This window comes from Neodiprion fabricii, chromosome 2, assembly GCF_021155785.1.
Source record: "Neodiprion fabricii isolate iyNeoFabr1 chromosome 2, iyNeoFabr1.1, whole genome shotgun sequence".
NCBI classification, from domain to species: Eukaryota; Metazoa; Arthropoda; class Insecta; order Hymenoptera; family Diprionidae; genus Neodiprion; species Neodiprion fabricii.
The window spans coordinates 25,178,016-25,201,672 of NC_060240.1; the positions used below are offsets into that span (position 1 = coordinate 25,178,016).

At 39.8% G+C, this 23,657-nt stretch overlaps 1 protein-coding gene and 1 long non-coding RNA gene across 2 annotated transcripts in view; one reads left to right on the forward strand and one right to left on the reverse strand.

The window, feature by feature from the left end:
* The window catches only part of LOC124175034 (collagen alpha-1(IX) chain), a 149,199-nt gene that overhangs the window by 5,807 nt on the left and 119,735 nt on the right, over positions 1–23,657 (reverse strand). Inside the window, exons 7-16 of the mRNA XM_046554844.1 lie at positions 21,072–21,150; positions 20,098–20,207; positions 19,663–19,833; positions 17,851–18,048; positions 16,269–16,298; positions 15,432–15,792; positions 13,932–14,323; positions 13,356–13,364; positions 1,110–1,214; positions 287–548 (exon numbers count right to left, since the gene is read on the reverse strand). Of these exons, the coding sequence (XP_046410800.1) occupies positions 287–548; positions 1,110–1,214; positions 13,356–13,364; positions 13,932–14,323; positions 15,432–15,792; positions 16,269–16,298; positions 17,851–18,048; positions 19,663–19,833; positions 20,098–20,207; positions 21,072–21,150 (1,717 nt within the window). The remainder of the gene's footprint in view (positions 1–286; positions 549–1,109; positions 1,215–13,355; positions 13,365–13,931; positions 14,324–15,431; positions 15,793–16,268; positions 16,299–17,850; positions 18,049–19,662; positions 19,834–20,097; positions 20,208–21,071; positions 21,151–23,657) is intronic.
* LOC124175037 lies at positions 399–23,030 on the forward strand. Its single transcript, XR_006869064.1, has 3 exons — positions 399–409; positions 13,560–13,566; positions 22,872–23,030. It is a non-coding gene; the product is annotated as an uncharacterized LOC124175037 (long non-coding RNA).

The window sequence follows — 23,657 nt, forward strand, 5'->3', positions numbered from 1 at the left end:
TAGAGCGACTTGAATTAAAGCGTAAACGCCAGATGGCCTCGATCATCGATAAAATTTGATGAAAGAAAAAATTGAGATTCGTCAACTTTGGGCACTAACAGTAAGACAAATGAAAAATGATGTCGTATATCAACCTTTCGCACAAAAATTTGCTAACACGCATGAACGTGACAAGTGACATCAGTTTTTAAATCCAACAGCATCTAGGTACTGTTACATGAATTGGAACTGAACAAAAAAAACTTCCTTAAAAAATGAGACACTCCACAGAATGTTGTAAGTATACCTTGTCTAGATCCGTAACGGCTGTCTCCCCGGTCCATAAAGATATGACCTCGCCTGATGCCAGGTTCTCCCTTCTGGCCGATGAAAGATAATCCGGGTGAACCTGGGGGACCCGGAGGTCCTGGTGGCCCAGGAACTGGAATGTATTTTCCTAGCGACGGCGGACCTGCGGGACCAGGTGGTCCTGAAGGACCGCGCTGACCATCCCGACCTGGCTGACCAGGAGTCCCGGGTGTTCCGGCATCTCCTTTGTCCCCTTTGACCTATTTTCGTTGTAGTTCAATTGTGGTTAGAGCTTGGAAGGGATTTATAATCACGAGTGTGAAATGAATACAGTTTATCCTGTAGAAGAGAGATGAAAGTGACACGAAACGGACTGAAAAAGACGATTCAAAACCACTTGAACTTCCGAAGATTTTAACGGATATTAGAGGATGCTGAAAGGCTTGGTATGATTTCTAACCATTGAAGAGACTCCAAAAGTCCACGTGCACTTTAAAGATTTAACTAACTGATGCACGTAGGTTTGTGTGTGGAATGAATCGAAGTGCTTTGAGTGCACTCAAGGTTGCGTGAAGTCATTTGAAGTGACACAAATTTATTTCTCATACGTAACGTCTTTTATTTTATTTATCATTTTGTAGACGTAAAGTCAACAGTTTTGATGTAGTTACGTCCGACCAAAGAATGATCAATCCCTGGTTGTTGAATTATTGCATAAATTATTTCAAAAATTCCTGGGTGATCTAAACGAGTGTCGAGTCGAGTCTTGTGGGAATAAATCGGTTCATCGCATCAATCAAATTCACATTATAAGTACTCACCCCAACGGAAAGTCCGTAAGGACTCGGAGCGCCTGGTTCGCCCTTATCACCCTTGGATCCCGTCCCACCTGGATTACCGGGAATTCCTGCTGGACCAGGCCGACCCTGTTGGATTCAAATAGCGAGGATGATAACTGATATTCTGTGATGGATAGAAGATGAGATTTTTTCCGTAAAAGTAAAGAAGACATTTTTTGTTCATCTTTGTTATATCTCCACGTAATTTATCATCAAAATGGACAGTTTAGTCGTCAAAGACCATGATTATTTGACGAAATTGGAGACACAAGGGAACCGCATTTAAAGAAATTTCCATTGGCTTCAAACTAGTTTTATGTGTGTGTACCATAAAGGCCAAGTACTGTTAGTGTAACGCAATAATAAGAACTTCAGGCGCAGAACGATATAGTTCATTCCGTTATAACTCTCAACTGTGTGAGATTAAAGATTTCTTACGATAACTAGTCGCAGCTAATCCCAGTAATCGAACATGAAATGGGACACAATTGCGAAATTGAATAATGGTCGACAACCTGCCAACTGACAATTCGTTTGCAACATCTGAAAAGTCCATCACTGATACGTTGCTGTAAAATTGAATGTTGACTTCACTTTCATCCAGTAGCCAGAGATTATTTTACTCTCCCACCAGCTAAAAAATATATCTTAGAATTTGGTATAAGAACTTTGTGCGCTCTGTGCGTATTGCTTGAAATGTTTCAAAATATAAACAAATTACAGAAATACTGTATTACACCGTTAGTTGGAATACAGTTATTGCCCTTGCATGCGAGAAAGCAGAGAGGAAAGTACAACACCACCTCTTCTTGTGTGCCGGTGCATAATTATTTGTTTATTGATGTTATCCGATTTTTCATGGAATCTTACTGTAATGTCCTTTAGATACTATTGGTGTATAACAGGAATTTTGTAGTCTTGGAAATGTTTGCCCAACGAGTATCTGCTGTCTAGATGTGACGCGGCTTTAATCAGTGCTTTCTGTAGTTGGTTAAAGGGTGTAGATGTGTTTTAAAAGCACTGCCCCAAGCCATGGTGCCATATTGAATGACGGAGAGAACTAGAACATGGTATATCTGTCATCTAGTTTTAATCTGGTGATTGGATTACATAAATCTATTGAATTGCCAAATTTTATCGAAAACTGAATGTTAATTTTCGCATAATTAGAACTCTCTCAGATCAATGTTGCCATCGTTCCATGTCTTAGTGAGGACGATGACGTTGAGGTCTAGAACAAGTTCTGTTAGAAGGACTAATAGTTCGTCGGCATGTTTATTTGAATTTCTGATATTGAGGTGTAGTATTTCGAAGTTATCGATTATTTTTACATTGTTTTATAGTGTTAGTATATCCTTGTGAACATACGTTTCCAATTGTATGCATAATCGATTTGTTGGTACGGGATTTCCGTGGGCGTTGACTGAAGAATATCAAAACAGTTGCCCTTATGGGCTTTGGTGTGATAACCGAAAATCGTCGTGCGCTTGCGCCCCTTGAGATGTTCCAACAATAGAGTTTAGAGCTTATTGCAGAACATCAGAGAGTTACCGATTTCGACATAATGCTGGCTGCATTCACCTTCCGAGCAACGCTGTCTTCCCAATGGTGAGTCCAATCCAATACTTAGCCTGTGTGTACTTAAGGACTTGTCGGCGATACAAGGAATTATTAATGAGAATGAATTTCTTCCAAGATTCGGAGCAAAACAGTGATTTAACTAAAGTATAGGTACCCGAGAGACGAATGTATACATTGTTCATGAATAATAATAGATCATGAATGATAATAAATCAGATGTAATAATAATGCAGAGACCTAAAAGTATATATGTATACTACGATATTAAGATATATGATCCATTTACAATGAATACGTGATAATACAAATTTGATAATTTTCTATTGGACAAACTAGATTACCTACAATAATACGTCTATAACATAAAAATAGAAGAATTATTCATTTCTAAACAGGGTTCTATTCGACACGCGCTCGATTATTCCATAACATTCATATTCATACTTATTCCAACAACTTTTCATTTGCTCTCTCGATCTTGAATTTTCGTGGGCATAGAATCGAAACGCTGTTTTAGCTATTCGCAAGTGAAGTATGTACGTTGGGTAGAGAAGCAGAATTATTTTTCGAGAAGTGTTCGTATGGAAAAAGATTCAGAGTAACTGTGATACATCACGGATGCGCTAATTTTGAACGAGATGAAATGGATGCTTCGTATATGAGACAGTATTTAACGCTGCGTAGTGGTTTAAAGACCTAGAAAGGTGATAGGGAGAGAAAGAACGACGCTTCTTAACACTTCGAGTGTATTTTAACACACATTTGAAAGATACGAGCGAAATTTTTCATCATCCAACTGTCGCAGAACGGCAGCGTTATTAGCCGACCCGTTCACTGAAGAATATATCTGCAGTCAACGGCTGACCATCGAAGGGACTGGTCGCTTGAGTCTGGAATCGGCAGGAGAGATAAAGTGTGTATTTCTTGTACGAAACGTGAAAACTAAAATCATTATACATCATATCATATCATCATACATCATACATCATACATCATACATCGTACATCGTACATCATACATCATACATCATCATACGTAGTATTACAGTTCGAAACCAAAGTTTGAATTTTCAGATGTTCGGAAAGTGACGTCACCAATCTAAAATCGGCTAGCCGAGTTCCTCAGTCGGGTAACAACCGCGCAGTAGAGCGGACGGATGAGAGTCGCGCTCCGCAAATTTCGAGTACCGGGTTCTCAACCTCTCGGATCCCGCGCTTCGGGCCGCTACGTATTTCGAGTACCGGGTTCTCAACCTCACGGGTCCTGCGCTTCGGGTCCGCTATGCGGTGAAGCTCGACTTCCAGGATAAGCGCTCCGTGGTTCCTGGTTTACGTTTACAATAAATTATTTCAATTCGTTTTTCGCGCAAGCCGAAATTCAGTAGCTGTCAGTCCGCTAATAAAATTTCTCGACTTCCAGGATAAGCGCTCCGTGGTTCCTGGTTTATGTTTACAATAAATTATTTCAATTCGTTTTTCGCGCAAGCCGAAATTCAGTAGCTGCCAGTCCGCTAATAAAATTTCTCGACTTCCAGGATAAGCGCTCCGTGGATCCTGATTCATGTTTACAATAAATTATTTCAATTCGTTTTTCGCGCAAGCCGAAATTCAGTAGCTGTCAGTCCGCTAATAAAATTTCTCGACTTCCAGGATAAGCGCTCCGTGGTTCCTGGTTCATGTTTACAATAAATTATTTCAATTCGTTTTTCGCGCAAGCCGAAATTCAGTAGCTGTCAGTCCGCTAATAAAATTTCTCGACATCCAGGATAAGCGCTCCGTGGTTCCTGGTTCATGTTTACAATAAATTATTTCAATTCGTTTTTCGCGCAAGCCGAAATTCAGTAGCTGTCAGTCCGCTAATAAAATTTCTCGACTTCCAGGATAAGCGCTCCGTGGTTCCTGGTTCATGTTTACAATAAATTATTTCAATTCGTTTTTCGCGCAAGCCGAAATTCAGTAGCTGTCAGTCCGCTAATAAAATTTCTCGACTTCCAGGATAAGCGCTCCGTGGTTCCTGGTTCATGTTTACAATAAATTATTTCAATTCGTTTTTCGCGCAAGCCGAAATTCAGTAGCTGTCAGTCCGCTAACAAAATTTCTCGACTTCCAGGATAAGCGCTCCGTGGTTCCTGGTTCATGTTTACAATAAATTATTTCAATTCGTTTTTCGCGCAAGCCGAAATTCAGTAGCTGTCAGTCCGCTAATAAAATTTCTCGACTTCCAGGATAAGCGCTCCGTGGTTTCTGGTTCATGTTTACAATAAATTATTTCAATTCGTTTTTCGCGCAAGCCGAAATTCAGTAGCTGTCAGTCCGCTAATAAAATTTCTCGACTTCCAGGATAAGCGCTCCGTGGTTCCTGATTCATGTTTACAATAAATTATTTCAATTCGTTTTTCGCGCAAGCCGAAATTCAGTAGCTGTCAGTCCGCTAATAAAATTTCTCGACTTCCAGGATAAGCGCTCCGTGGTTCCTGGTTCATGTTTACAATAAATTATTTCAATTCGTTTTTCGCGCAAGCCGAAATTCAGTAGCTGTCAGTCCGCTAATAAAATTTCTCGACATCCAGGATAAGCGCTCCGTGGTTCCTGGTTCATGTTTACAATAAATTATTTCAATTCGTTTTTCGCGCAAGCCGAAATTCAGTAGCTGTCAGTCCGCTAATAAAATTTCTCGACTTCCAGGATAAGCGCTCCGTGGTTCCTGATTCATGTTTACAATAAATTATTTCAATTCGTTTTTCGCGCAAGCCGAAATTCAGTAGCTGTCAGTCCGCTAATAAAATTTCTCGACTTCCAGGATAAGCGCTCCGTGGTTCCTGGTTCATGTTTACAATAAATTATTTCAATTCGTTTTTCGCGCAAGCCGAAATTCAGTAGCTGTCAGTCCGCTAACAAAATTTCTCGACTTCCAGGATAAGCGCTCCGTGGTTCCTGGTTCATGTTTACAATAAATTATTTCAATTCGTTTTTCGCGCAAGCCGAAATTCAGTAGCTGTCAGTCCGCTAATAAAATTTCTCGACTTCCAGGATAAGCGCTCCGTGGTTCCTGGTTCATGTTTACAATAAATTATTTCAATTCGTTTTTCGCGCAAGCCGAAATTCAGTAGCTGTCAGTCCGCTAACAAAATTTCTCGACTTCCAGGATAAGCGCTCCGTGGTTCCTGGTTCATGTTTACAATAAATTATTTCAATTCGTTTTTCGCGCAAGCCGAAATTCAGTAGCTGTCAGTCCGCTAATAAAATTTCTCGACTTCCAGGATAAGCGCTCCGTGGTTCCTGGTTCATGTTTACAATAAATTATTTCAATTCGTTTTTCGCGCAAGCCGAAATTCAGTAGCTGTCAGTCCGCTAATAAAATTTCTCGACTTCCAGGATAAGCGCTCCGTGGTTCCTGATTCATGTTTACAATAAATTATTTCAATTCGTTTTTCGCGCAAGCCGAAATTCAGTAGCTGTCAGTCCGCTAACAAAATTTCTCGACTTCCAGGATAAGCGCTCCGTGGTTCCTGGTTCATGTTTACAATAAATTATTTCAATTCGTTTTTCGCGCAAGCCGAAATTCAGTAGCTGTCAGTCCGCTAATAAAATTTCTCGACTTCCAGGATAAGCTCCGTGGTTCCTGGTTCATGTTTACAATAAATTATTTCAATTCGTTTTTCGCGCAAGCCAAAATTCAGTAGCTGTCAGTCCGCTAATAAAATTTCTCGACTTCCAGGATAAGCGCTCCGTGGTTCCTGGTTCATGTTTACAATAAATTATTTCAATTCGTTTTTCGCGCAAGCCGAAATTCAGTAGCTGTCAGTCCGCTAACAAAATTTCTCGACTTCCAGGATAAGCGCTCCGTGGTTCCTGGTTCATGTTTACAATAAATTATTTCAATTCGTTTTTCGCGCAAGCCGAAATTCAGTAGCTGTCAGTCCGCTGATAAAATTTCTCGACTTCCAGGATAAGCGCTCCGTGGTTCCTGGTTCATGTTTACAATAAATTATTTCAATTCGTTTTTCGCGCAAGCCGAAATTCAGTAGCTGTCAGTCCGCTAACAAAATTTCTCGACTTCCAGGATAAGCGCTCCGTGGTTCCTGGTTCATGTTTACAATAAATTATTTCAATTCGTTTTTCGCGCAAGCCGAAATTCAGTAGCTGTCAGTCCGCTAATAAAATTTCTCGACTTCCAGGATAAGCGCTCCGTGGTTCCTGGTTCATGTTTACAATAAATTATTTCAATTCGTTTTTCGCGCAAGCCGAAATTCAGTAGCTGTCAGTCCGCTAACAAAATTTCTCGACTTCCTGGATAAGCGCTCCGTGGTTCCTGGTTCATGTTTACAATAAATTATTTCAATTCGTTTTTCGCGCAAGCCGAAATTCAGTAGCTGTCAGTCCGCTAATAAAATTTCTCGACTTCCAGGATAAGCGCTCCGTGGTTCCTGGTTCATGTTTACAATAAATTATTTCAATTCGTTTTTCGCGCAAGCCGAAATTCAGTAGCTGTCAGTCCGCTAATAAAATTTCTATAACTTTTTAATCTTCTCATAATCTTTTTGGTAAAATATGTCGATAAAAAAATTATATTAAACCTTACACATTATTTTTGATTTGTTCTCATGCTGAAAATATTTATTAGTATTCAAGGTATAACTCGAGGTGGTTGGCGGTGGTTGCGGGTAATCTCGGTGATTCAGGAGGAGGAGGACGAGGATTTGTGCTGGGTGAGTAAAACACTTTTATAACATTTGATGGCAATTGTAATTATATTTCATCTGAAATATTACAAACTTGTCGCGTTTACAATAAATTATTTCAATTCATCTTTCGTGCAAGCACATATTCGGTAGCTATGAATAATCTTGTACAATTCATTATATTATTAATTAATTGATTAATTACATTAATCCTTACACAATATTTTTGATGTGTTCCTATACTAAAAATATTCATCACTATTCCAGGTATAACCCGAGGTGGCCGGAGGTGGACGAGGAGGAGGACGAGCTGGACGAGGAGGAGGACGAGCTGGACGAGGAGGAGGCGGGGTGGGTCGTGGGAGAGGACCTCTCCTCTCCTCAGAGGAGGGGAGGGGAAGGGAAGGGAAGGGAAGGGAGGGATGGGAAGGGGTGGGGAGGGGCGGGGAGGGCGGCGGGGAGGGGCTGGGAGGGAGGGAGGGAGGGAGGGAGGAAGGGAGGGAGAGGGGAGGGGGCGGGAGGGAGGGCGGGAGGGAGAGAGAGAGTGGAGGACGGATGTCGATGCGAGCCCGTTAGAGTTAATAGAGCAGTACACCCCCCCCCCCACCCCGCGCCCGCCCTCCCTCCCTCCCTCCCTCCCGCCCCTTCCCTCTCCCTCCCTCCCTCCCTCCCTCCCGCCCCTTCCCTCTCCCTCCCCACCCCAACCCTTCCCACCCCTTCCCTTCCCTTCCCTTCCCCTCCCCTCCTCTGAGGAGAGGACAGGTCCTCTCCCACGACCCACCCCGCCTCCTCCTCGTCCACCTCGTCCTCCTCCTCGTCCAGCTCGTCCTCCTCCTCGTCCACCGCCGGCCACCTCGGGTTATACCTGGAATGGTAATGAATATTTTTAGTATAGGAACACATCAAAAATATTGTGTAAGGATTAATGTAATTAATCAATTAATTAATAATATAATGAATTGTACAAGATTATTCATAGCTACCGAATATGTGCTTGCACGAAAGATGAATTGAAATAATTTATTGTAAACGTGACAAGTTTGTGATATTTCAGATGAAATATAATTACAATTGCCATTAAATATTATAAGAATATTAATTAATTAATTAATAATATAATAAATTGTACAAGATTATTCATAGCTACTGAATATGTGCTTGCACGAAAGATGAATTGAAATAATTTATTGTAAACGCGACAAGTTTGTAATATTTCAGATCAAATATAATTACAATTGCCATCAAATGTTATAAAAGTGTTTTACTCACCCAGCACAAATCCTCGTCCTCCTCCTCCTGAATCACCGAGATTACCCGCAACCACCGCCAACCACCTCGAGTTATACCTCGAATACTAATAAATATTTTCAGCATGAGAACAAATCAAAAATAATGTGTAAGGTTTGATATAATTTTTTTATCGACATATTTTACCAAAAAGATTATGAGAAGATTATAAAGTTATAGAAATTTTATTAGCGGACTGACAGCTACTGAATTTCGGCTTGCGCGAAAAACGAATTGAAATAATTTATTGTAAACGTGAACCAGGAACCACGGAGCGCTTATCCTGGAAGTCGAGAAATTTTATTAGCGGACTGACAGCTACTGAATTTCGGCTTGCGCGAAAAACGAATTGAAATAATTTATTGTAAACGTGAACCAGGAACCACGGAGCGCTTATCCTGGAAGTCGAGAAATTTTATTAGCGGACTGACAGCTACTGAATTTCGGCTTGCGCGAAAAACGAATTGAAATAATTTATTGTAAACGTGAACCAGAAACCACGGAGCGCTTATCCTGGAAGTCGAGAAATTTTATTAGCGGACTGACAGCTGTTGAATTTCGGCTTGCGCGAAAAAGGAATTGAAATAATTTATTGTAAACATGAACCAGGAACCACGGAGAGCTTATCCCGGAAGTCGAGAAATTTTATTAGCAGACTGACAGCTACTGAATTTCGGCTTGCGCGAAAAACGAATTCAAATAATTTATTGTAAACATGAACCAGGAACTACGGAGCGCTTGTCCTGGAAGTCGAGAAATTTTATTAGCGGACTGACAGCTACTGAATTTCGGCTTGCGCGAAAATCGAATTCAAATAATTTATTGTAAACATGAACCAGGAACTACGAAGCGCTTGTCCTGGAAGTCGAGAAATTTTATTAGCGGACTGACAGCTACTGAATTTCGGCTTGCGCGAAAATCGAATTCAAATAATTTATTGTAAACATGAATCAGGAACCACGGAGCGCTTGTCCTGGAAGTCGAGAAATTTTATTAGCGGACTGACAGCTACTGAATTTCGGCTTGCGCGAAAATCGAATTCAAATAATTTATTGTAAACATGAATCAGGAACCACGGAGCGCTTATCCTGGAAGTCGAGAAATTTTATTAGCGGACTGGCAGCTACTGAATTTCGGCTTGCGCGAAAAACGAATTGAAATGATTCATTGTAAACATGAACCAGGAACCACGGAGCGCTTATCCTGGAAGTCGAGAAATTTTATTAGCGGACTGGCAGCTACTGAATTTCGGCTTGCGCGAAAAACGAATTGAAATAATTTATTGTAAACATGAACCAGGAACCACGGAGCGCTTATCCTGGAAGTCGGGAAATTTTATTAGCGGACTGACAGCTACTGAATTTCGGCTTGCGCGAAAAACGAATTGAAATAATTCATTGTAAACATGAACCAGGAACCACGGAGCGCTTATCCTGGAAGTCGAGAAATTTTATTAGCGGACTGACAGCTACTGAATTTCGGCTTGCGCGAAAAACGAATTGAAATTATTTATTGTGAACATGAACCAGGAACCACGGAGCGCTTATCCTGGAAGTCGAGCTTCACCGCATAGCGGACCCGAAGCGCAGGATCCGTGAGGTTGAGAACCCGGTACTCGAAATACGTAGCGGCCCGAAGCGCGGGATCCGAGAGGTTGAGAACCCGGTACTCGAAGTTTGCGGAGCGCGACTCTCATCCGTCCGCTCTACTGCGCGGTTGTTACCCGACTGAGGAACTCGGCTAGCCGATTTTAGATTGGTGACGTCACTTTCCGAACATCCGAAAATTCAAACTTTGGTTTCGAACTGTAATACTACGTATGATGATGTATGATGTATGATGTACGATGTACGATGTATGATGTATGATGTATGATGTATGTTGATATGATATGATGTATAATGATTTTAGTTTTCACGTTTCATACAAGAAATACACACTTTATCTCTCCTGCCGATTCCAGACTCAAGCGACCAGTCCCTTCGATGGTCAGCCGTTGACTGCAGATATATTCTTCAGTGAACGGGTCGGCTAATAACGCTGCCGTTCTGCGACAGTTGGATGATGAAAAATTTCGCTCGTATCTTTCAAATGTGTGTTAAAATACACTCGAAGTGTTAAGAAGCGTCGTTCTTTCTCTCCCTATCACCTTTCCAGGTCTTTAAACCACTACGCAGCGTTAAATACTGTCTCATATACGAAGCATCCATTACATCTCGTTCAAAATAGCGCATCCGTGATGTATCACAGTTACTCTGAATTTTTTTCCATCGGAATACTTTTCGAAAAACAATTCTGCTCCTCCACCCAACGCAGAAGCTTCACTTGCGACGAGCTAAAACAGCGTTTCGATTCTATGCCTATGAAAATTCGAGATCGAGAGAGCAAATGAAAGGTTGTTGGAATAATTATGAATATTAATGTTATGGAATACATCGAGCGCGTGTCAATAATTGCTTGTATCGCCGGCAAGTTGGTAAGTACACACAGGCTAATTGCTGGCTTGAGCTTACCATTGCGAAGACTGTGTAACTCGGAAGGTGAATGCAGCCAGCATCATGTCGAAATCGGCAACTCTCTGATGTTCTGCAATAAGTTCTCCACTCTATTGTTGGATACATCCCAGGGAGCGCAAGCGCACGACGATTGTCACACCGAAGCTTATTAGGGGCAATTGTCTTTATATTCTTTAGTCAATGTAGGAGGTGTTTGGAGGTGGCTGGCGGTGATTGGAGGAGGTCGAGGAGGATAAGGACGACAAGGATGACGAGGAGTAGGAGTGGGACGAGGTGGACGAGGAGGACGATGGTGTTTGAAGATGGTCGGAAGTGGTTGGAGATGTTCGGAAATGGTAGGAGGTGGTAGGCGCTGGTAGGAGGTGTTAAAGGGTGGTTGGGGGTGTTCGGAAATGGTAGGAGGTGGCAGGGGTTGTTAGGGGATGGCTGGAGGTGTTCGGAAATGATAGGAGGTGGTTGGAGCTGGTAGGAGGTGTTTGGGGGTGGTAGGAGGTGGTTGAGGGTGGTAGAAGGTGGTTGAGGGTGGTAGGAGGTGGACAGAGATGGTAGGAGGTGTTTGGAGGTAGTAGGAGGTCGTAGGAGGTGATCGGAGGTGGTTGACGGTGGCTGGAGGAGTTCGGAGATAGTTCGGTGTGGTTGGCAGTGGACGCGGTTTCGCTTCTTCTCGCGGGGATGATCGAGCTGATCGACATTCCTAAGTCGCAGTCGACACGTAGTCTTACGTACTCACTTTGTACCGACTCAATCTCAAGCTTTCATACCGACACTACTTTGGCTGCTACGAATGTCGGTGCGAGCCCGTTAGGTAGAGTCGATAGAGCAGAATCCTCCTACTCTCTCACGCCCACCTGGGCCCACTTACCCGCCGAAAACTAACTAAGATATTCAGACAATTTCTATGAATTTTGTTTCGAAAGAATTGCCCGACCGCAAATTCCATGCCCTTATTTGTGAAGAATGTTACAAAAAGTTCCTGACAAAAGAACTTTCAAATTTTTAAATCGATTTTTACAACTTCTGAAACATTTTTTCAGAACAAAAAAATTGTTTTCGCCAAATACCTTCATAAATATAAATTTCTGGCGACACGTGTGTTTATCAAAGTTATAGGTCTCGTCCAGATGCGTATTTTCAGTCTTTTACATTTTTTCACTCACCTGCATAATTTTTTGTTCGAATTGTTGAGCACACCTGAAATATAAGTCATATTTTCATCTATAATAATTAAGCTGGCACTTATACTCCGATCAATACGAATGACTGTTTGATGTATCATTGCCACGGTAATGTTAGAGAAATGCGTATCCATGTTTCGGCATGTTAATTCCAAACTCGAACATCATCATTGTCTGTATCAGCAGGCGTTGGCATATTGCAACTACCGCACTTCTCTACCGTTTGCTGATGCGAGTATTTTTTTTTTTATTCATCGTCGTATATACTTGCGTTGAATATCAAATAAAAACGAATAAAACCTAGTAGAAGTAACGAACTTGATTTTATGAGAGATAAACCGGCTAGTAATCGCATCATGCAAGTTATGTTAAAAGCGTCAACGTATTGACGATAATGGACGATAAAATATCAAATAAGATCAACTTTACTGATATTTATTGAACAAGTGTAACGCTCCAAAGCGATAGTGAAACCAAATATCGTTTGAATGCTACTATTGTTTGACGGTCATCATTATAATTGTATTATCACTATATCACTGTAACAAACTATTGCTGTAATTTGTTTACATGCTAAAACATGTCAAATAATACGGTAGGCGCGCACAGAGTTCTTATACCAAAACCTAAGATATAGTTTTCAGCTGGTGGGAGAGTAAAATAATCTCCGGCTGCTGGATGAAAGTGAAGTCAGCGTCCAACTTTACAACAACGTATCAGTGGTGGACTCTTCCGGTGTTGAAAACGAATTTTCAGTTGACACATTGTCAACGATTATTGAATTTCGCAATTTTATCCCGATTCATGTTCGATTACTGGGATTAGCTGCGAATAGTAATCGTAAGAAATCTTTGGTCCGATACAAATGAGAGTTATAACGTAATGGACTATACGGATTAGCACCTGACAATCTTACCATTGCGTTACACAAGATCATTCTATTCACTCGTTATCAAATCGAATTAGCTAAAGATCAAAGCCACTTACCTTTCCATTCTTTGGTAAGCATGTGAACGTATTTTGTGAGTAGTTATACAGTATTCAAAATATTTTGCAGCGTGAAACTCAAAATACATCAATGGCCAATGAAGCTCGCAAAGACCCAGTTTAATTCTGTATGGAATCCCTAAATTCTGTGAATTTTCAAACGTTTCAGATCTCTTCCCACAGAAAAATCATAAGACTACGAAGCACTGAAGTCAAATTTCATCAGGAACGAATGTTTTCCTATTAAAATCGCTATTTTCCGGAAGTAACAATCATTATCAGATAGATACGCCGATATTCTCACCGAATTTTCCAAAACTAATTTCGAGCGTAATTTTTCATAAAGAAATACTACACGAAAGAATCATCCAAAATCTCCAAATTGAAACTCTGCAGACTAAACCCGAAAATCAGAAAACCGGTCTAAAATTCTCATTATCACAAAATTTATCACCAAAATTTAATCAAGTCCTTGAAATTTTCTAGCGGAATGCAGTTATCTGGTGAAAATAGGAGTACCAACAAGAATTCGGGGCGACAAAAAAGTATGAAACAGCAGTAGTATTCAAGACTCACCATCCAGCCCGGCAGTCCAATTTCTCCAGTCGCGCCATTTTTCCCAGCGGGTCCAGGAGGTCCAGCCGGTCCCGGCGATCCTTGTTTCCCCTTCCTTCCCCTAGCGCCCTTTTCGCCCTTGATGGTCACGTAATCCCCAGGACCCGCAATGGCCGTCACTCCTGGCGGTCCTTTCTCACCCCGTTCGCCCTTCGTCCCGGGAGTCCCGCTGGATCCGGGCAGCCCGTCTTTTCCTGGTTCGCCCTTGTTGCCCTGGGGACCCTGGATTCCGTTGACCCCGGGAATACCGGCGGGACCCAAATCCCCTCGGTCACCCTTCTCACCCTTCGAGCCGAAATCACCCTTGAATCCCTGATCACCCTTGTCTCCTTTGTCGCCCTTCTCACCTGGATCTGTAATTCCACAGTTTTTCGGAATGTTACATTTCAGTTGAGGTTTCGAGAGCACCTACAATTTTGAGATGTTATAAAGATTTTTTAGGGTCGTGAAAAGCTCGTGGATTTCAGTTAGTAATTACAAGACTCTCGGCATTCAGTGGCATTTTATTACGAATAATTTTCATCGGGGTAACAGAATGCTAGAAGATAATAGCAGATAAATTGCGAATGGACTGTGCAGAATTTTTATCGAAGCTTGAAGGTGGGTTGTTATGTTCGTTGAAAGGTTTTAAGATCGCAAAAGAATTTCCGAGAAACTTCGTTGAATTTTCGATGGCGAAGATCTTTAAATGACTGGACAAGGATTTCAAGTAAATATTAATTATCTTTGGTAAACTTCACTAAAATGAACTTGAATGTCACTTAAACTTTGGCCAAAAATTTTCATACTCTCGAAGGATTAGATACGTTTCTGCCGGATTTTAGCACAGTTTAATGAAATTTAACAAACTTTCCTGGATTATATAGGGATCCTATCAATTTCATGAAACTTCAAAACGTTTATTAGAAGGATTCGTCGAATATGAAGAGTTTCTCAAGGATTGAACAAGAATTGTGATTAACTTTGCAAGAAAATCATACATCACGTTCAACGTTATACATCTACGACAGACTTTCAATTAAAATGAATGTTTTTTCGAGAAATTCAGAGAGGTCATAGGAAAACCTTAAGTCTTTGAAAGAACTTTACGAAAATTTCAAGAATTTCACTAAAATCTCAACATAATTACACACAGCTTGATGGAATTTCACCGATTTCGCGTGGGTCTCGGGAACTCCGAAAAATATTTTCTCATATATACGCGTCGAAGGTCTTTGTTTGAATTTCACAAGCTTACATCGGATGTAATAAAAATCCCACGAGGATCTTTGATAATCGTCAAATTTCCTTCTCGAGATTTCAACGTTTTGAATTCTGCATTTTTTTTTCCAAGGGTAAATCCACGCAACACATATCAACCACTAATTTAAATAAATATTTTTTATATTCCGTAGAATGAACGGCTGATGTTGGACCTGATCACACCAATTTCATCGCCCAAAAATATCAATAAAACTGTACCTATATCACCAACGTTTATTCCACCTTCCGACTTGGGTCCTGGAGGCCCTGGAGGTCCGGTAGGTCCCATTTTTCCTTCGGGACCAGCGTCTCCTTTGCTTCCCTTTTCAGCTGGCGTGCCGTTTGCTCCTGGAGCTCCTGGAACTCCCGGTGCTCCAGGCGATCCGGGCTCTCCCTTAAATCCTTGGAGCCCTGATGAGCCGTCCTTTCCGTGGTCACCCTTCGTACCCTTCAGACCCATTTCGCCTTTCACTCCCTTCGCACCCGCCACCCCAGTTTCCCCCTTAGGCCCACGTTCTCCTGGAGTACCAGGATCACCTTTGTGGCCGGGAAGTCCGGGGCGCATCGTTATTCCTTCCATCTGATTGGGAAATAATCGTTTGAGTCGTTTGAAGAGATTGTTTTATAAGATCAGAGATGTCAAATTTGATAATGCTTTTAATTTCTTTATATTACGAGTCGAATTCTGACGGGGTTAAGAATGTAGAATGAATTTTCAGAACGAGTCGAAATATCGAAAAGTGAAAATATGGAGAGGCAAGGTATAGAAAATATGTGTATAAAGAAGTCAGAATTATGACTATTCTACGTTGTGCCTAATTGTAAGCATATTTTTACTCATTCTGACGATTCACATATGATTTGACTTTGTTTACGCATCTCCGCTTTTTGTTATTTCGATTTTCTACACTTTCAAATTCTATGATGAAATAGATAACCTTTCTCTTTCTTTTTTTTACGTTTCATTTACATTCGCAAAATTACAGTGCACTATAAACAACAATGTTCACTGTGTTCATTGCAATATTACGACACAGTATAAATTGGATGACTCACCCTGTACATGCTCCTAGGTTTCCAGCTAGGCTGCATTGTATAAAACGATTTGGAAACGATTAAAAATATGTTAAATTCATTTTTTCTGTTATTCCTGAGTTTAGCACGTACGTTTTTTCAGGCTTGTCTTGTATTCTTTCATGTGTACCTTAGTTTACTCTCGTTTCTTTTGGTTCATATGTGTTTCGTTGTGCAATTGTTTTTTTTTTTTTTTTTTTTAATTACTTTTAATGCTTCAAACTATTTACATATATTCAAACTCATTTACGTATATTGTATATTCTACTATAATATTAATATTGGACTACATGTGATAACTTTTGCCCTCCCTGGGTTCCCCTGTTGGGTATTTTTTCCTTAAATAAACAAATAAAAATAAACAAATTACATATACTATCAGCTTCTGCATATTTTCTTCGACTTCAAAGATTAAATCTCGCAACCAATATTCTCCTAAAATTGATCGCCGACGAATATTACGTGAATTTTAAAATAATAAAACGCATATTAGAATCATAATTGCGACGAATTGAATATCGATCGATGGAAATCACCTGCAGTATTAGGAACGTAGAAATTCGAATTATTCGCCAAAGAAATTCCCACGGACAGTTCGACTCTCGACTCGCGGCCAACTGACACCTGTTGCTCGTAAATAAATCACATTTACAATACTATAACACCTACTACACACGCGGCAAAGTAAATGTTACTGCAAATCTGTGAAGTGAACAAGTTTATTGATCTTAAGTTTCGGAATTAGTCGATACATCGTCTCTAGACTAACCGTAATGGGGTTCGAGATGAGAGAACACTTACAGGAATACATACTCAAACAGCGGCTGAGCTAATCTCGGAGTGAATGATGATCAGCAGGGCACTTTCGACGCAAGCATTCGAAGTTTAAACCATTCATCTTATCGTTTCGGAAAATGAAACGAACGCCTCACGTTTTATGTACCACGTACTTCAATAAAACACCAGTCAATTAACCAGTCACTAAGCGTTAATCGATTCACAGCTTTTGCTTTACGTGTAAACCAGATTTTTTTTTTTTTTTTGCATAATCTAGGTCAAAATGACAAAATTTTCCCTCAATCTATTGACGCAAAAAAAAATGATGGTTGCACTTCTCTTCACGTTACGGAGTATTTTCGCGACGCATTAAGGGGAGGGGGGGTACCGTTAATTGGGTGAAAAAAACACACTTTTTAAACATTGTTTTACAAGATGCAGGCAATGTATTTTAAATGAACTGATTACGGTATTGTAGAGTAACATTTCAAGAATATTTTCTGAAAATTTTAGGGAAAAATATTATAATAGAAAAAAACTTTTTTTTCGAGACTATTCCGGAGATTTGTTGCCAGCGGCTTGGTTTTTAATATTTTTCACTGAAATTTTCAGAAAATATTCTTCAAATTTTACTCTACAATACTGTAATCAGTTAATTTAAAATACATTGCATGTATCTTGTAAAAAAAATGTTTAAAAAAGTGTCTATTTTTTACCGATTTAACGGTATACCCCCCCCCCCCCCCCCCTAACCAAGTCGTGTCAAGTAAGGCGATCAATTACTTACGTCGTATCCGGAAATCTCTCCCTTTCCCGGGGGACCTGGAGGACCTGTGGCCCCCTTTTCTCCAGGAACACCGTCTCGGCCTGCTTCTCCCTTCCGACCTTGCGGACCTTCCACTCCATCAGCTCCTGTTATGCCCATGTCGCCTTTGGGGCCCTTCATACCCGGTTGGCCCCGTTCACCAGGAGGCCCTGCGGCGCCCTTAGTAAGAAACGGAGAACAATTTTTAGTCATATTCATATCCGAGAGCTGCAGACGTTTTATTCGAAGAAGCAGTTGTCACGAAAAACTGAAAGAAACTCATCGCCTGAGTCCTAATTTTTTCTGACGAAAAGGTGAAATCGTGACGATCGTGTGGAAAAAATTTATCGTTAAAAATATTTTGAGAAATCTTGCACATGAGCCGGAGAGAATTATCGATTCTGGAATACATGGACGATTTGATTAAAATTTCGGAAAAATAATCAACAATTCGACGGAGATTCAAACGAATTTTTTGGAACTTCTCTATATTCGTAAATATCCACAACTTTTAGAATTTTCATTAATTTCCTTAGAATTTGGTATACGACCTTTTGTTTTCAATTCGAATGTTGTTCTATATTTTGTCAGGTGAAATAGTCGAATATCTCGGGGATGATAGGATAGGTTGTACCGAAGAATATTTCAGAGAAAAGTTGTAGAGTTTCACGGAGGATGAGAGAAAGTTTTATCAACAAATTTATTTTTACGTGCGTCTGTTTCTTTCTCGGTATCGTTCACCACTTCGAAATTTTTTGCGTTGTTACGATATTTTTTCCGGTCTCTCCTAGTTCGAACATCTAACGAACTATCTCGAGCTATTGAGAACTAAAAAGACGATCAGCCGATCTTACCTATTACCAAAGAGTTAAGATTTTTTATTCATCCAGCTAGTTATTTGCTATGAATATAAATATTTCTGAGACAAATGATTTCAGGCAATTTTCGCAGAGATTTACGGTGAATAAAATAGGCCTAAAATATCAGAATTGTATAAAAGACACCAGAGTTTGTTAATCTTAAACGTTCTAAACATAAAATATTTTCTAAACGTATTGTAATATCCGTCTATAATTCGAAGTTATACAGATTTATTTCTATTAAGTAACAACAATTTGGTTTTGTGACGATTTATAGTGGAAATAGGAGAAGAGACAGAGAAAGAGAGAGACGAATTTGGGTCGAGAGGGGTTATTAGATCTACGTAGTTCAAGAATATAAGACGTGTGACAACAGTGAGTTGAAGCGTGAGTCCTGGCCAGGTAGAAATTTTAACTGAATATAGGACCGAGAATATAAAGACTTCAATCACAATTTTTAGAATTTATTTTTAACATCTTCACCGTCTTCTACATGTATCTATATATCTGAATCGAACAACCTCTCTTGTCTAAATTTTATTTTACGGACAATTTTCTCCTCACTCGTCGTTTTATCCTTTTATTCATACATATGTGTGTTATTTGTTATTTGTTATGTATGTGTGTGTTTTTTTTTTTAAACTATCAGGCTAAGTTCGTTAGACCTGCGACGAGTAGTGTCACTTTTATATTGTAACCATAGAATAACGAATTTAAGGAAAGGTGAAGAAATAGAAGAAAAAAAATCGAAAAATCTCTTGGTGTTTGTGTCTTTTTCTGATTTTATTCCGTGGATTTTAGATGAAACTAAAATCGTTACAGTTTCATTCGAGTTGACTATTATTGGCATAAATAACATTTTTGGAGATTTTTCGAACGGTTCTTCCTCTCCTCCCTGACGCGGAACATTAATCCTTAACAGTTTTCTCCTCACCGGCAATCCCGGTAAGCCTTGTTTTCCTTCTGCCCCCGACGCACCCGTCTCACCCTTTTGCCCCTGCATCATTTTTGGCATTGTGAAGGACGACATGAGGGCAGTTGTGTTACACGAACACGTGCCAGGCTCTCCCTTCTCTCCAGGTTCACCTTGAGGGCCAACAATTCCCTGGAAAATAAGCCCGTAAAATTCATGCACTCTTATTTTATTCACAGTCGTAATAAAAGCTTAAGCTCTGGAGTTCGCAATACAGCCAAGTCGTTATTGTTGAATTCGAGTTCATTAGATCCAGCGAGATATGCATGAATCTGCAGGGTAAACAATAGCAAGTTTTTTTTTTTTTTTTTTTTTTTTAGCAAGGAGAAAATTGTTTCTTCACGTTGTCCACTATTAATATTTTCTATTTAAATTCATTCCATTAATGGTTGATACCTTCTGCTCGCCGTCATAGCCAGGTCCCGGTGGTCCCGTGGGTCCTGGTGGACCTCTGACACTCTCACCTTTTTCCCCTTTGTCTCCCTTATCCCCCTTTTGCCCCCTCGCTGTGGTAAGAAAAGGAACGGTGATTTAAAGAGCTGAAGATGACACGAAAGATATCTTATGCGCTGTAGGAGTCGTACAATTTTGTGCCGGTACATTTTTTCATGGTTCTCGGTCTTTCGACAACAGCTTTCGGATGGAAATTGTGAATCGAGAACGGCTAATTAAAGGGGATTCCAATGCGATCGTGATTTTCAGAGGCACAGTTGGAGGATTTTGTAAATTTGAGTAATGATGTTTGCGAGTGATGTGAGAAGAAACAGTTTCAATGAAGCTGAATCTCAAATGGTATAAATTTCGTATCTTGATTAACCATCAAATAACAATTTTTTTCAATGTTGGACAAATCTTAAATCGTCATTATTTATAATTTTTCAGATAACGAGTCAAGACATTCAAAGAATACCTATGACATAGAAAAAGGTGATCGTTTGATAATTGAAGTTTGCAGTATCAGATATTGAAACACATGGAAAAAAACGTCCCTATAGCTTAGAAGAAATTTGTGATCGGGTAATTTCGTTGATCGAAGATAAGAGTTATTGCTTCAGAGATTTCGCAAGTCACATTAAAGATCAGCACCTTTAGAAATCAAGATCTTCATTTTGTACAAATGAATAATTGGAAGATTTGAAGTTGACACAAATAAATATTGACTTATTAAGTTCAGAAATCTAGTCTGAAAAGTATTTATAATGATTTCGAGGTTCTAAAAATTATCGCAGGTTGTTCCTCGCATGCTAACATTTCAATTAACTAAAATCTTGAGAATCTGTTGATAAGTTGAGTTTTGCCTTCTCAGGCATTGTTGTGAAATAATCACAATATCGTTAGCGTGGACTGAAACTTTTGAGAAATGAACTTACGATCCATATTCGGCGGCGGTGGAGGTGGAGGAATGATCGGGTACTGTCTGTCGTCATCATCGTCATCCTCGTTTTTGTCCTGTTTCAAAAAAGAATTGATCAGACGGTGTACATTCAGTTTTTAAGCTCGCGTGAAACAGCAAGCAAGAAGCGTCAATGTCACTTGAACGCGGATGAACACAATACATAATATCAGAGCCACGGAGTTAATTCGGTTAATGTCAAGTCGTCCTTTAGACAACGCTCTGGCTCGTAGAGATAGTTAGAAGCGATTGAGCCGTCAAGCAGAATGGTTAGCAGTTCCTAGTCCGCCCAAAATTGCCCTCAAGCATTATTCTCCCGAATTTTCCAGGCAAGCACACACGAGATGCACGCACATACGCAGACGTACTCGGAAATTTATGATAAATGAGTATCGTGTAACGATTCAAGTATACCAGCTTGTTAAAATTAGAATCGACTCGTAGGGCTAATCACATACACCTCCTAATTCACGATGTGTTAATTTTATTTATTCAGTAATGTATTCCTAAAACTCTTGAATATAATTGACGAATTATTAAAAATCGAAAACAATAAATGGTACCGAAGGTTCTAACGGTAAGTAATAAGTGTAAACAGATAAAATAGAATCACGACGATAATCGATCGGAATATCATCGAAATAAAAAAGGAGCGTGGATCCTTGCTTCGTAACGAACAAGTCGCCATTATTGACATACGTCTACTAAAGACCTTCGAAACACAATTATCAAATTTAAGCCAATCGTAAGAAAACTTTATTTAAAAATAAAAGAAATATCGAGCGACAAGTTCCATTTAATAATTTCAATGTTATACACTTTTTTAAATACTTGATCAATCCGAAGTACAAATAATCGAATGAATGAACGAATTCCTTAGATTATACGAGTATACAATATGATGTGCCATTTTTCTGGCTCCTCCCCCCCCCCCCCCCCTCCAAAAAAAGAAAGCAGCTAGGAAACAGAAAAACAAATATTATTAAAAAATTTCTCTTCAGGTATGGTAAAACTACTATTGTAAAGTTGTTCCTAAGAAAACCTATCCTTGATTTGTGTATCTTTTTTTCAGGAAATGTTAGGGTAGTTTTAAGCTCCTCGTTTTTTAAATTTATTTATAAGTTTATTTACAATACACTCGGAGTTGGAATAGTCGTGACTAAAGAAGCGCATGAAAGCAACCCGCCGATCAAGTTTGCCACTTTCAACTATCGAAGATTGTCGCAACCGTAACGAGGTTGACTACAACTGGCTAATGATCAGCCCCCAGTTTCACCGTTTCCGATTCCAGAGATGCTACGACGATACTGTGATAATTAGAGCTGTATCATTCGCCTCGGAGTTTCTGCCGCCAACTATCTACCCAATTCTGATACCTCTACCGACACCAAAGATGCACAATACTCACTGCGAGGAATTATTGTTCGATAGAAGTGAACATGAAGATATTTATTTGCTGGAAATCGCGTTACCGTGTTCGCTTGCTTATTCGGATTTCTATGTACAGAGAAGCTTTGTGTTTATGTCCAGAGTCTACTCAGAGGGAGATGACAATCACGCATTGTGTGACTATGGTTGACCGGTCCGAAGAACCTCCACTTCGGTGTGTACTGACGCAAACAGTACCTAGGAAACGCTGGTCTATGATCGTTACGCTAGCTTCTGCCTGTAGGACGTTTCGAAGCGGATATTATGCCCTCGTATCTATACTATACTCAGAGCACAATAAAGGAGTCAGATGTTTAAACATAATGTAACAAATTACGCTGACGATGAGAAAAATTTCGTATGTTACAGTAACTCGAAAAATTCAGTCAAACAGGTAACGTTAAAAAAAACTGTCTGGATATTGTTGGAATTACGAAAAACGAGGTACGCGTAACCATTTTGCGCTGTTGTCGATCTTTTTTTTGGTAATTGCAACGCAAAATCAGTTTGTGAGGTTTAATCTACTTTTTTATTTAAATAAGGCTTTAACGTCAATTTATTGTTGCACAAGCATTAAATTTTCCCAACAGTTACAAGAAAATATAGCAACAGTGATCGTAATGAGAAAGAATAGTGAGAGATACTAGACTTTCTGGTAACAGCTACGAAACCAATTCTCATTTTTTACCAAGTACTATATTTTTCGATCATGGTAAAAAATAAAAACAGTTAAGGATTGAGCGGGACCCGGAACTAAAAATTTCTCTCAGTGTAATATTGTTATCGAATTGTTGAAGTACGAAATACATTAACATTGATTCCAGTACATGATATGCCATGTCTAAATCCAAGAAGTAAACTCGCGAGACACACACAAAATATAAACATAAGGTGTGCGTAAAGGCCGTTTTGGTCATATATTGTCCTCTGTACATAAGCCGTAGCAAAGGATTCCATGAGTCGGTGATGATGCTGACCAGTACAATATATACATTTAAAACAAAACATATCCTATATGATATTGTGTGAAATACAAAGGTGGATTTTGCTGTATACAATAACCTACACCAGTTCCTCACGCACTTAAAGACGAACACCTTTCTCAATCATGCGAATTGAACAATGTTATTAATTG